Genomic DNA, 14,051 nt, shown 5'->3' with positions numbered 1-14,051 from the left:
TATGTAACCTTCAAACTTTCCTAACACCTTGTAGTTAAAATTCTGCTAATACATCTCAGTGTTGCCTTCTCCACAGGGATTCACTGTGGTCATGCCTGACTCACAAATCCTAAGTAAGCTTGACAGGCTAATTTGACAGTGTAACTCATGCCCCCAGCAGCAGCGCTGCAAGTCATTTTGTAAACACTATCAAATCTGTGTGTCCAGCACAGAAATGGGAGTTTAAATGTTGACGCAGTGCAAGGAACACGAAAAACTTTGAACTAATTCTCTGTGATTGGCCTTTGGCCTATCTCTCCTTCCACTGTTCCTTTCCTCGTCTTTTTCTCCCTCCAGCAGATGGCAACTAACAAGCAGCTGAGAGAGAGAATATAGTTAAGAGCAGACACCAGCAGGGCCTAGCCAAGCGTGCCCCTCGCTGGTTATACTGCAGCTTACCGCGGAAAGTTTCACACAAGAAGCAATTTAATTGTCAGATCTAACTTTTATGCTCGAATAGTAAAGGATTTCACCCACAAATGGGGGCAGGTTAATGGTTATTGAAACAACCTGTCAGTCGAGGTTTAAGAGCCATTTTCCTTGAATATACAATATGGATCAATAAAGTATTGCGTTGTATTACTGTTGCCTTTATGTTTTTGTTGGTGCTGAGAAGCTTGGGGAGGCATGTAAATCTGAAGAAGCACTGCTGTGACAGAAGTTATGCTAGCAACCCAGTGTACAACAAATGGTGTTAATGAGAATTGGACCGATGCCTGCGCCCTCAGATTGAAGTTAATTTTGTCACGATGTCCATTTAAAAGTGGCCAAGATTGGCTATCTCGAAGGAACAGGACAGATCGCAGAAAGAGAGAAGACAGAACAAATGGGCGGGAAGAGTTGTAGTTAGAGGGAGGGCATGTCAGGACAGCTGGATGAATGCGAGAGGGGAGAGAGTAATAGAGTTAAAAAGACGAGAGAGGAAGAATAGATGTGAAAAAGAGCCATGGTGGCGAGGAGCTAAGAGTGGAGGATAAAATACAGCTTCCAAACGCAGGAGTGAGGAAAACGGGGGAGCCCTGTGAGCTCAGCGTGGATGGGGTTCATTAAAGCACTCGCCTCACCACAGGCTCTGACTGCTAAAGTAATAACGGGTGAATTCAGATGGGCTGTGGCAGAGGGCAAACCCATCATCCACCAGACGCCTGCTAGCCTTTCCCACAGTTGGCGTTGGCCTAGAAACATGGCGGCGTGGCAGGAAGGCTCTCCACTGTTTAATCTGGACGTGTAATATTTCTAAATCCTATTAGAAAATGACCTCTATTACAGAGGAAATCCTCATACACCCGCTTCTCTCTCCTTTTTCTGTCTTCCCCTCGTTTCAAGTGGAATACAAAAGAGTCAGTGGTTGAATACGTTGGCGCTTGTTGCATGTTTCCTTGGTGGTTCCCTTCTGACATTTTTGTGTCTACATCCAGGTCTAACGTGTGCCGACGTCCACGACCCGTGCAGCCCCACCAGGTGCCATCCGTCTTCCCAGTGCCAGGCACAGCCCGAGGGAGGCTACAAATGCGAGTGCCCCATGGGACGTGAAGGAAGACACTGCGAGAACGGTAATCTCTCCCGGACACAACAGAGTTTTGGTCTGGAGTCTGCTGTGTAGCACCCTCCTCCATGCCTATTTTCCCTCTTCTGTGACATTTCCATTCCCGCTGAATCGAAAAAGGAGATCAAATGCAGAAGAAGGGGGGGGTGCAAAAGCCTTCAGGGTGGAAGGGAAAGGGAGGGTTGGTGGCATACAGAACTGAGGTAGATGATTGGCCCCGTCGGGCCATTCACCACATCGACTCTGCTACGCTTGTTAGTGGGTAGGATGCCGCCTCCCTCCCTGCCTTTCTGCCCACAGGTGTTGTGTTCAAACATGTTTGTTGGTACTTAGTTTCACATGGCAGAACCAGGCCGCTGCTGGGAAAAAGACCGGAGCACAGCTCAGCTGCTTTTGAAGTTCATCATTAGCACTTTGGGCGGTGTGGCATTCTGAAGTCTACTCATGTTTATCCCTCCCTTCCTTTGTTGTCATGAATGCTTGCAGAAGTTGACTTCTGCAAGTGTGAATTAAAAAGAATATATTCCGATGCAAAAGAGAAACGCGCAACCTTGTAACCCTGGGTATTCGGAAAAAAACCCAGATGGGAATAGCCTCTTTCTCCTTCGCCTCGAGTCCAAGTTAGCAGGTGATTAAAATAAATTGAGGCGAACCAAAATCAATGCCATGTGAGCGGGAGCGTCTCCCATTCCAAAAGGCTATTTTTTTCACACGAATCAATGAGATGACTAATCGCATCAGTCCTTCCTGCCCGCGGTGATTAATGGGAGCGTCAGTCAGCCAGAGTGTCAGCCCCCGAGAGGAGCTCAGAGATAAGGTGGCAGCCAGGCGGACATCCCCTCTGAGGGCTGCACTGAGAACAGTTAAAAAGACAGGTAGCTTAGAGCGCTCTCATCAGAAGCCTGAAGGTGAATTGGTCGTAATATGAAGTGTTTGTATCTTAGCATGTGCGCGTGTGTGCGCGCAGGTTTAGCTGAGCTGTGGCTTCCATTTCAATTCCACCAGGGGTTTGTCAGTGTAGCTCGCTGCTATAATATTCACAGTCAAGGACTTTTCTCAAGGGTGTTCCAGTAGTACTGAATGGCCTACTTTACTCAATGCTTTTACCCTGTCATAGTGTAAATCATTACAATTTAGTGATGGAAGCACAATCATTAGGATTGAGGCAGTACACACACAGACCAAAAAAAGGGGGCTTGTCAGTTACATTAAGCTAGGTCTTTGTGTGAGATTTTCTTTTTTGTGTATTCAAGCGGCTTGTTGCCATTTCATTTTTTGATACTGTGGGTTTATTAGAAGTACTAATTGGGTGTCATTACTCCACCATCAACAAAATTGCCACAGAGCTTGCCACTGACTTAGCAATAGAAGCAACGGCTCGCTAAATGCCGCTTCTGACTTAAAGACCAAAGACCAGCTGTGGAAACTTTAACTTGACGGAAATTTTCTTAGTCGTCAAACTCAGTCACCCACGCATCATGCAGCTTTCCTGGTCATCCAGCCTCTTCCAATGCCTTGCCCTCTGCTCACCTATTGATCGATGTGCTTTCAGTTCGAGCGCTAGGTAAAAAACAAGAAAAACCCTCCAGACTTGCTCTATAGGAAACTACATTCTGAGAAGCTCTTAAAGTGTTCACTTTAGCAAAGGATTCCTTGTTGCGTGCACCAGACTCTTTTTCCGTCTCCTGCGCGGTGCGTGCCGTCATCATCATTAGCAGTCTTCTGCACAATAGCTAATTAGCTTTCTCTTCTATGTCTCCCTTCCCCATCCTGACTAATCCCAGCCAATTACGAGTAAAAGCTTTCTTGCCGGCTACATAGATAGGTATGTGTATATGTGTGAGCATCTAGCGTGGCACATTCCTCTCAGTGATTGTAGCTTTTGCAAGCAACACCATAAACACATACTCCCACAGTGACACTTGAATGATTTTTAATGTCAAGCTACTTGTTAGCGGGATGGCACAGTGCCTGTCCTAATCACTCCAGACAGCCAAAAGACGGGACAGCCAGACGTAGACCCTGTTGCTAAGACATGAATTTGTAAAAAGGCCTGCCAAAATACAATAGCCACATTATTTGATAGGTCCCAGGCTGTGGTGTTAAACTCCGCATGTCTCCAAAGGTCCTTTGTTATACAGTGGCGGGCTGTGTAATCAGTCTGACATAAGGGTTTTTTAATTTATTTAATTTTTTTGTTTGAATTTCCGTCAGGAGAAAGTCTTAATCCCAAAAGCTATAAAAACACAAATCCATCTCTCTCCTTAATGCTGACAGGCTCTTCAAAGATGTACTGACTATCCCTGAATTTCAATTTTGTCAGCAGCAAAAACGACACCTGCGGTTCAATACCGTCTCTTTGTTTTTTTTTCCCCCCAGTGGTTGAGAGGCAAGGGGCTTACATGCCACTGTTCAACGGAGACTCTTACCTGGAGCTGAAGGGGCTACATCTGTACGGGCACGATCTGCGGTAAGTCCCATGCCTCAGTGTGAAACCCACATGTATTATTGAACACCGGATACCACGTAGGTCTCACAGACTGAGCTTGTTCTGTGCCTAAAGCCAACACCCTTCTTTAAGCCTGGACTGAACTGACAATGACGGAAACAAGTAATGCTGTCTAAGTGTGAGCATGTAGAACATACAATGTCTTTATATACTGGAGAAACAGTGTTGATGCACCAGACACAGAAAAACATCTAGGAGATGTTTCTAGGAGATCCTCTTAAACTCACGTGTGTGTTTTGCTTCTGTTACATCTGCAGTCAAAAGGTTAGCATGACAGTGGTTTTCATGGCCAACGACTCCAATGGTTTGATCTTTTACAACGGCCAAAAATCAGATGGAAGAGGAGACTTCATCTCACTGTCCTTGAGCGGTGGATTCCTGGAGTTTCGCTACGACCTGGGGAAGGGACCTGCCACCATAAGGTTACCACGACTTGAGAATCTAAGAGGGTTTAAGTTATCAAACAAGAAAACAGAGAAATATAAAACTGTGCATGTGTGTGATTCAGGAGTAAAGAACGGATCCAGCTGAATGTGTGGAACACCATCAACCTGGAGCGCTCCAACCGCAAAGGAGAGATCATGGTGAACAAGAAGGGTGCTGTCCGAGGAGAGGCACCAGTAAGAAAACCGCAACCCACCAAGCTACTGCTAATGGTTATCTTGCTTTTAGCATGGGGCCAGTGCTATCCTTACCCTTATGTCTGCCTGTATTTATATGTGTATATACCCCTCTGTGTGCCTATGCCTCATCTACGCCACATCATGCCCCTATAAGTAGTGTCCAAGTTACTGCTTACCCAGTTTTGCTGATTTTTTTTGTACACAGTCCCAGAGCGTATAGTTTGTTCTAACCTAAAGTATGCAGCTATCTCCAGAAATCCAGCAATGCAAGAGGGAGAGCTGTAAATATAGAAGGGGCAGTCTTAATTTTGTAATACTTCTTCAAGCTTCCTGATTTTCTAGAGATAAAAGTTAGCATTACCTACCAAATTCAAAAAGCAGCCTTTTCTGCTGGTATACAGTCAATTTCATAAATCCAGCCTTTGAGGGTGCTGCCTAGGGAGGTGGAGGCAGATCAAGGAGATAGCAGCAGCGAGAGAGTGCGTAATGAAAATTTTAAACCCGGCGACTAGACTAATAAAGCAGGTACATGGTTCCAAATGAAGGCGATCTAATAGTTTGATAAGTCTGCAAGTCATCCAATTATATTAAACAGTGTAATTTGTGACTGTGAACATGCACTCTGTCAACTCCATCAACTTCCTCTAAGATGCAACACTGCTTTTTTCTTTTTTTCCCCTCTCTCTCGCTGCTCAGTCACCCCTCCTCTGCCTCCCCATCGTCCGTATGGTAATTGTGTTTTACTCCAGCAACGGAGGCAGAAAATCTTATTAAAGAAAGAGAGCAAGGGAAAAGCGAAGATGAGTGGGGGGCTGGTAGGACGCAAGGGATGAGCTGAGACTAGTTATGGAGCTCATTGCAGAGACCCTATCCAGTATTGCTCTAAGCTAATTCTCTCCCACTTCAGCGCTAAGAACCAGGAAGGCGTTACAATACGCTTTGCTCAGAGAAACCTATATCATATCAAAGGTGGTCGCACACAGGAACATATATGGATGCATATAGCATGTTCATTTCAAAGTCTGTTCAGGCTGCTGACGTAATGAACTACAAACTTTCAAAGGTTCGGATAACAGAAATAATAATCTACTTCACCTCATATTGAATGGCTGTGGTCTATAAATGAGGTTGGGTTAAGTGGCACTATTCATAGACTCTCATCCATGAAGTGTTTTTTTTTTTCCTCCTTTTCATCTTTTGCTAATGGCATCGTATGTTTCATGCACGGCCTTCTTAGACTTACTGTCTTATTTGCATTCATGTTCTCTAGTGTAAATACGCACTTGCACAGCTTTGTGGTTTCATGTGTGTGTATGTATATAATGCAAAGGTGTGCTGTCCACATTTTATATTCTTGTTTAACGTGTCTGTCTCACATGTCAGTGCTTCACAGCGGCTTTTTTTTTTTAATACTCTTGCAGGTGCGTGTGTTATAGTACGTGTGTGCTTTGTGAGCTTTTGCATTTGCCTAGATCTGCATGCTCCTTTGTGCACAGACACTTTCTAGTTACCCTAATAACTCTCTTCCTCCCTATTTTCTTTCCTTCTCTATGATGTGCTGTCTGGAAATAAGAAATCACGCAAGGTAATTAGACAAGTCCCAGTCACACCTCAGCCCCGCATTTTGTTTGAGCCACCTCGCTGTGTCCTCTTACCCTCATCTCTTCATGCAACAACTGCACAGACCAAAAAAAGGGTACTTCTGCAGAGCTGCAGGCAGCTTTAAAGGTGCCAGTTCTGTAGAACAACTTTGCCATTTTCATAAGCTCATAAACGCACACACAGCACCAAAGAGGAGATGCTCCTAAAGAACAAGGTTTGGCTTTCACCTCGGTCCATCTGCTGTGGGGGTGGGAAGGTGGGAGGTAAGAAGGAAAAGAAGCAGCCATCTTTGCGATGGCCATTGTTTTTAGCAACAAAGAAACGTCTTCATTAGTCTGCCGTAGGCGGGGATATCACGCCAGTGCCGCGTGCCTGTCGGAAAGTGAGAGCGAAGACATGGGAGGCGAGGAGGATATATACCGTAGGAGACGGTGAGGTGCTAAGCCAAGCCTGGCTGTTCTTTTGTCATCTGCTCTCACTTTTATGCACAAGAACAATCCTCCATAATATCATGAACTCGCTCACTCTTTTACCCATTACGACACAAGTCTCACTGAACATCACTGAGCAAGAATCACCCCATGGAACCAGCCATCCTCTTTCAACAGGTGGTTATTATTACCTGGAAGAGGGGGAAAACTTAGAACATGATCTACCATTCCATTGCATGCAGTTTCACTTAGCGTCATAGAAGTGTAGCTTGACATAGATAGTGAGTACTTAAATTCCAGAGTATCACTCTATGAAGGGGTAAGATCTCAGGGAAGGTGCAGTATGTTTCTGTAACTCTATCTGCAGAGTAGATGGGTGTTGTAGAGCAGTAATGTCTGCATACAGAGCCTGAGGTGGCCATCTTTGCCCTACAGTTTGGTGACAACTTTTGGCAAAGCCTAGAGGCAACAGCCACAACTGGGTCCAGCCGCTTTGGCCAAAGTCTCTGCTCTATCTCAGCTGGAAGCGGCTCAAGGTGCAGCGACACAGCCCCGGGCTTCAGCCAAGCACCACAGCCTCCCGCACTCCAAATCCCATCCTAAATAAAAGCCAGCCTGATGCCAGCTTGCCTGCACAAAGCCAGTTTATTTGGCCCCTTCCATCATTTTTACAACAATTAACTCCACTTTAACCCTCTGGCAATTACTGCCCTACATAAAATAAAGATCATTAATTCCTTCCTTCTGAAGTGGGCCAGTTCTCCCATGCAAAAGTAGCAAAGAGGCACCTTGCTAATGCAAAGCAATTGTTCCAAAGGTTTGGTGGAAAGAATCGAATTTCATAGCCGCCTGCTGCACAAATGAATTGCAATTAATGTGTCTCCACACTCAACCGTTTGAAAGGTCGGTGCTTATAATCAGCCATTCATTAGAGATGTCTGTAAAGAACCATCCATATCTCCAGCCCAGCCTGCTTCTGATTTTCCTTTGTAGTCTCTTTTTATGTCGCACAGATAGAGGATAATTGACCACTCTCTCTGAGAGACACAGAAATCAATTATGTTGTAATGTATCAAGTGTATTGGCGTGGAAGGAAGGCAAGGAAGTTCAGTTAAAGCCTCTGCTGGCTTTAGTATTAAATCTTTTTTTATGGGACATTTGTGACATGTCTGTAAATGTGGTATGTGTATTAATCTCAGTCTGTATATCTTGGGTAAAAGGATGCAATTTATTTCCTGGCTCCCTTGACTGCGGTAAAAGTATAAACCAATATGTTCTGAATAGGAAACTCTTGAGAAAAGTTGATGATGGGTTATGGGAAAGAGTCAATAAAGACATACAGAGGTAGATGTAGAGCTATTTTTGCGGGGTGCATCGCTGGCTCATCAGCTGAAACGTGTCTGTGTCCTTTCTCATCAGAACCAGCACGTAGATCTTAACCTGAAAGAGTCTCTTTTTGTTGGTGGAGCTCCCGATTACAGCCGACTAGCAAGAGCCGCTGCACTTACGGAAGGCTTCAAGGGAACAGTCCAGCAGGTAAATTTATACATGTCTCTTTGTAAACGAATTAATGTGTCATTAACTCATATTTTCGATTCTATGTTATTTTAATGACCTTAGACATACAGCAGCAAAGTCCAGCGATAAGTTACTCGCTGTACTGCTATAAGCCCTCGCATTAGTAATTTTCCATTATGAGCTCACTCTGTGACGGACAGTGGCTGTGCTCATTTGGATTAGTGCACACTAATAATAGAATGCACATTTTTGAAGTCTTTCCATTTTGCTATTCTCAGATCTTTCCCTGACAACTTTCCAGTTTTTTTTTTCTTCCTCCACTTTCCAGCAAAAATCTCATCTCAGAGTGCCAAAAATAACTTGGTAGAACAAAGGCTGGATGTTACTGTTTGCGCAAAGTTGTCATTAGTTATCCTCTCCAAACTTTCCCTTGACAGTTTCGAGCAAATCAAAAGCTAAATGTGGCGTTTGTCTTGCTTGGCCTGTAGGGAATAATTAATTATGAGGAAGTATTCCGAGTCTGGTGTACTGTTTAACACGCGTGTTGTAATTTTCGGAGGCAATTTTCGGTCTGCAGCAGCAGGGGATTCGTCTTCAGAGGTGCGTGTTAAACTGAATCTACAGCCTCACTGTACGCATTTATTTACTTGTAGGATGTGTCGCCATAATTAGATTTAAGGATGGTTCGGCAGAAAACACAAAACCCTTCATGGATGTGTTCCTTTGGATAACAATCAAGAGTGGTAAATGATAATCTTCAAGTGGTGTGCTAAGGAGGCGAGAATTTAATCAGATAATTTTAATACCTTAAACGACTTATCAGAGGTAATAGGCATACGAGCATGACAAGAATTATATTGTAAATGCAGCACTTCAAAGAAAGGTCACTAAGACTATTACATAAATGCATGTCTTCAAAAATAGTAAATGAGGAGTGTTTATAAGATTTTGTTGATTTGTCTCCAAACGCATGCACACACACACACACACACACACACACACGCACGCACGCACGCACGCACACACACACACACACACACTGCTATAAAGCTAGCCCCACTGAACTATGTAGCATGTATTTACTGCACATTATGTCCAGTATGCTCTGTTCTTTATTGAAGGTCAACACAAAGACAAACAGTGAAATCTCAGTGAAATAACTGATCGAATACAGAAGACACCTGCGTACAAGAGCTGTGTTTTTTTTAATATATATATATATATATATATAAGACAACACAATCCTGTTTGGTGTGAAATGGGTGTGGCCTAGTCAGAAAAGGATGATATCCTATATTTCTTTGCTCCAAACAGGATTCAACAACATCTGGAGAAAAAAATATCTTAATATATTTTTAGATTTTGTTTTTGCCTGGTTACTAATAAGTAAAGGGCTGTCAAACATAAGGCCCGGGGGCCAGTATCAATCCGTCAAAGATTGACAAAAAATCTGTCCCACAGAATATCTTTGGAAAATGTGAAGGAGCACATTTTAACTGTGTGGACATTCACATTACACCAGTAAATAAGTAAGAGATTAACAATTAGACTACAGAAATTATGATTTTTACATTGAAAAAAACAAGAAAGAAAAGAAAAAAGACATTCTCTAATTAACAAATATTTTCCATTTTTTTATTACAAGACGTTCTGTGCATTGAGCTGACAGACTTTTTTCTCTATTTTTACAGATTTATTTACTACAGTTTAAGCCAAAATTAGCAAAATCAACATGTAGAAAAGCTGTATTGATGAAATTGCACTACTTTTTGTTATATTAAAATATCTCAGGAGTCTCACTGGTCCGGCCCGCTTAGGATCAAAGATCAAAGATGGCCCACGATGTAGAATGAGTTTGACATCCCTGGTTAAGTACAATCAAACCACTGAGTCATCGTGATGTTTTCCACATTTTTATTTTGCTGCTTATTTAATAATTGATATTTGATTTTAGTGATGTACTATCTCAGAAATCCCAAATATGACTCTCCACTGTGGCTCAGATCCAATTTATTTCCTCCCGGTGCCTTTTGAAATATGCGGCCACTAGCGAGAACGTCGCTAGTTGCCGAGATGCATGCTTTTTGTTTCGTAAACGTCTTCGAAGCCAGACTGAGGTAACACCTGCTGATAACGCCCTGTGTGCACTGCTTCTAGATCACTCTGATGGGTACGCCCATCCTCAGGGAGGAGAATGCCTTGCGCTCCAGCAGCGTAGCCATGTTCCAGAATCACCCCTGCTCCAGGGAGCCCTGTCACAACGGTGGCCGCTGCAAACCTCAGCTGGACACTTACAACTGCGAATGCCTCAGCGGCTTCTCAGGGCAGCACTGCCAGAACAGTGAGTACCGCTGCCATCTTTTGTCATCTGTCCTAACACATACATTACATTTGGCTTTATCCTAATCCGAGTGAATGAACCAGAGAAAATCTCAGTTCTTAAACACATTTCCTACCCCTACTTTAAGGACCAGTGTGATTTCTCTTTGTGTAAGCCAGTGGCTAACAATACTTGCTGGGTTGAGATTACCTTATCATGTTTTTGCGCGGCTTCAGTGAATCACTGTAACCGTACAAATTGTTCTATTTCCTCATCCAAGATGATCTGGTTTTACTCCAGAAGCATAGCATTTTGGGCTGCTTTTAAAGCATAGTATGAGTGGCACTGAAATCAGTGATGCTTCATGTAACACTGCTTGTTCTTGGCTTGCCTCTATAGAAGGTAAAATATGAGTCTCAATTTTTTCTGCTCATAAGACCTTTATTTCCATTGTGCTCTGCCATTGCGAGGTAATAATGCCAATATTAGACATGTGATGTCTCTTTTATGTCACTCTCATTATGTATTGATCTCAAACTAACGCGGCACTTACGAAAATGATGAACTGTGTCAACTGAATATTTATGAAAGGAAGGGGTTGCGCATTCCTTTCATCATCTTCGTGATACTCTGCCAGACGTGCGCTCGTTCGGGGCCAATCTGTCTTACATACTCAGTCGTTGCTTTTGCCATTAACCTTGGGCGTGTGGCCAACGCACCAATCCACCTACCCCATGCTCACACTTCATTGCCTTCGGCTCTGATAACTGAATCTTTATTGATTGGTGCGATCTCATCCTCTCATCATTCCTCGCCCCGCCCCTGTCCTTCACAGCCATCCACGAGAAGTCTGCTGGCGAGACCGAGGCCATCGCCTTTGACGGACGGACGTTCATCGAGTACCACAACGCTGTTACCAGGAGGTAAGAAAGACTACAGTCCGTTCAGCATCATCCACCATCTCTGCTGTAGAAGCTATTAGCCAAATAACCCCTCCATCTTCTCCCGTGGTAAGCTGTGATGACAGTGTTGATGATATCATCAGCGCTGGGGCTAATAGCTCATCGTTCTGTCTGTGGCAAGTCCCGCTACGCTTTTGACAGGATTTCACTAATTAGCGAGACAGTTAACAATCACAGTGTTGCCCAGAGCATGCTCGGTTCGCCCTGTGGTCTACCCCGTAGCTCGCACTGATGCTGAACAGTAAGCACACACATGATTAAACTTCTCATCCTATTTTGATGTGGTCATCATGTGTGGATGACCGTTTTTCATCAAGCTTTCAAAGATGTGTTGGCTTCAATTTTAACTCCCCGTAATGGGGAAAGAAAGCCGATGACGTAGTTGGAAAATGATTTCTGGGGCTGTTGTATAAAAAAAACACAAAAAAAACAGCAATCCACTCACTTCAGGCAACTGATGAGACATTTTTAGTCTTCCATCCATCTACAAGGTTGGCAAGAGAGCGCCTCCAGGTTGGAATAAACAAAAATGTTTATGTGACGAGCCTGAAACGACGTCAAGCATACGGCTCTATATCTTCGACTCGCAGCTCCTCACACAAACACTCAGAGGTGTGCAGATCATCATGCTGCCGTGGACGCTCATACCTCACACTCACTCAGAAACAACTGGCTGGAGAATCACATATCCGTGTGTGCCTTTTGATGTGTCTTTGCTGCTTGTTGATGGCGTTAGCATTCCAGTTGTTCGTCCTCTGTCCTTGACCTCCCTTGTCTTTGTCCACATGTGTCTTTGTTTCATGTGAATGTCCTTCACTGTCTTTCCTTTTCACTCAAGCCAACTGACCAATGAGATCCCAGAGTAAGTAGACTTTAACACTGGGTATTTACCCAAGTTTCAAATCCAGCTCGACTAACAGCAGTAAAAAAATTTTTTTTTAAAAATCCATGTTTGATAACCCAAATGCAAAGATTAAAGCACATTCAGTTTCCCGTCTTAATATCCACACAGAACTCATCTTAACCGTTAAAGCCAGATTTTCACATCCAAGGCCCATATCCATAATTTCATTTGACAGGTTTCCTTATTTTTAATGCATCATGCATTGTCATTAGCTCCTGTCTTTTTTTCCTTTCAGTGCAAAGGGAAGCATGAATGTTTGCATGATAAGCATTGTGCACAGCCCTCCGAGAAAATGAATTGCTGTACTGAGAATGTGCAATATTTTATGCATGGTTGTAGCTCGTTCATAAACAAAATGAATTGCCACGTGCTTTATGCTGAATGGCATTAAGCGCTAATGTGAGAAATGAATGAGACCCCTTGAAAACTACAAGAGGAGGTTATACTAAATACAACTCAACCTAGTTTCTGGTGCCTGTGGAGTTTGTGCGCGGGAAAACCCTCGGTCATGCCTTAGTTATTAAAGGTTTTTCTTCCTGCTCATTAGCTCGGTAAGTAACCTCTTTTTTTAAAAAGCGCTGAAGCAGAATTCGGCTCAAATTAAGCCGACTGGATTCCGCCCAGAGTTCCACTCCATGCCAGGGCTTCTGTCATTTCATTTTTGCCAGATCTCTAACTGTAATTGTGAATAATTACAGAGTCGACTGTACAGAAAGGCTGTGACATGTTAATCACAGATTTGTCTCCCTTTGTAGATTAGACCTCCAATTGAGATCTCTCTCCTCAGTGTGTAGCCATGGGCATCAATCTCACTTAGCAGCAGGGGACAGCGGTCCTTGAAGCCAGACTGTCAAAAGTTTAATGGATGTCACATTTACTACGAGCCACAATGAGGGTGAATCTAACCATACCAGGCTCTTGGTGCAGCACTCTAAAGGAGCACAATCAATTGGGTGGGATTTGATCTGGTAAAAGGAATGAATACATTTCTTGGCCATTAAGTGGCGCTAAGGCCAAAATGTCAAACTTTAACCCTGGGTTAATGTTTTGGTTACTATTTACAGCACCCCTTTGATCACTCCTCCTCCTCCATATCTGGAAGCTCAGGTCGATTACGCTCAAGCTCCATTATTTCAGAGACAAATCATATCTGGCCATGACTCTCAACTGATACGCGCTTGACCCCATTTTTGGACAATTGCCCAATTTTTCTCATTCGCTGCTTTCATCTCTGGACAGAAGGTAATTGGTGCAGCACTGTAGCGTGCAGAGCCATAAATATAAAGGAGCTGGTCAATAATTGGACGCTGACTTAAAGCGGGCTCTGCACCTCAGTGGACACTGACCATGAATGTGCTTAATCTTGATGCTTCACTCGTTTAAAAAATGCTTGATCCCAAGGCATTTTGGAGAGTTAGTCATCCATCTTAATCTCAGCGGTTCCCTTAAGAACCTTTTTATGGTTGTGGTGTTATCAAGGCTAAGCTACACTCTTCCTATGATCACACAACAGTTGTTATCGACTTGACGTGGTCGATATTGTAGTAGAGCAGATAAGTTATGCTTTTTGCAGCTCCAGGCCTAAACTAGACCTCCT

The 14,051-nt window shown here is 43.6% G+C and overlaps 1 protein-coding gene across 3 annotated transcripts in view; it reads left to right on the top strand.

The window, feature by feature from the left end:
* agrn (agrin) overlaps window positions 1-14,051 on the top strand; it is a 268,675-nt gene that overhangs the window by 242,746 nt on the left and 11,878 nt on the right. For all 3 annotated transcript variants that reach the window (XM_082517913.1, XM_082517914.1, XM_082517915.1), the window contains 7 exons: window positions 1,458-1,592; window positions 3,965-4,055; window positions 4,352-4,516; window positions 4,603-4,714; window positions 8,170-8,286; window positions 10,426-10,609; window positions 11,424-11,511. In XM_082517913.1, the coding sequence (XP_082374039.1) occupies window positions 1,458-1,592; window positions 3,965-4,055; window positions 4,352-4,516; window positions 4,603-4,714; window positions 8,170-8,286; window positions 10,426-10,609; window positions 11,424-11,511 (892 nt within the window). The remainder of the gene's footprint in view (window positions 1-1,457; window positions 1,593-3,964; window positions 4,056-4,351; window positions 4,517-4,602; window positions 4,715-8,169; window positions 8,287-10,425; window positions 10,610-11,423; window positions 11,512-14,051) is intronic.

Source organism: Aulonocara stuartgranti, assembly GCF_965226115.1.
Source record: "Aulonocara stuartgranti genome assembly, chromosome: 20".
In the NCBI taxonomy this organism is placed as follows: Eukaryota; Metazoa; Chordata; class Actinopteri; order Cichliformes; family Cichlidae; genus Aulonocara; species Aulonocara stuartgranti.
Note: the sequence above shows the minus strand (reverse complement) of the source record. Positions and strands in the feature narration are given on the sequence as shown.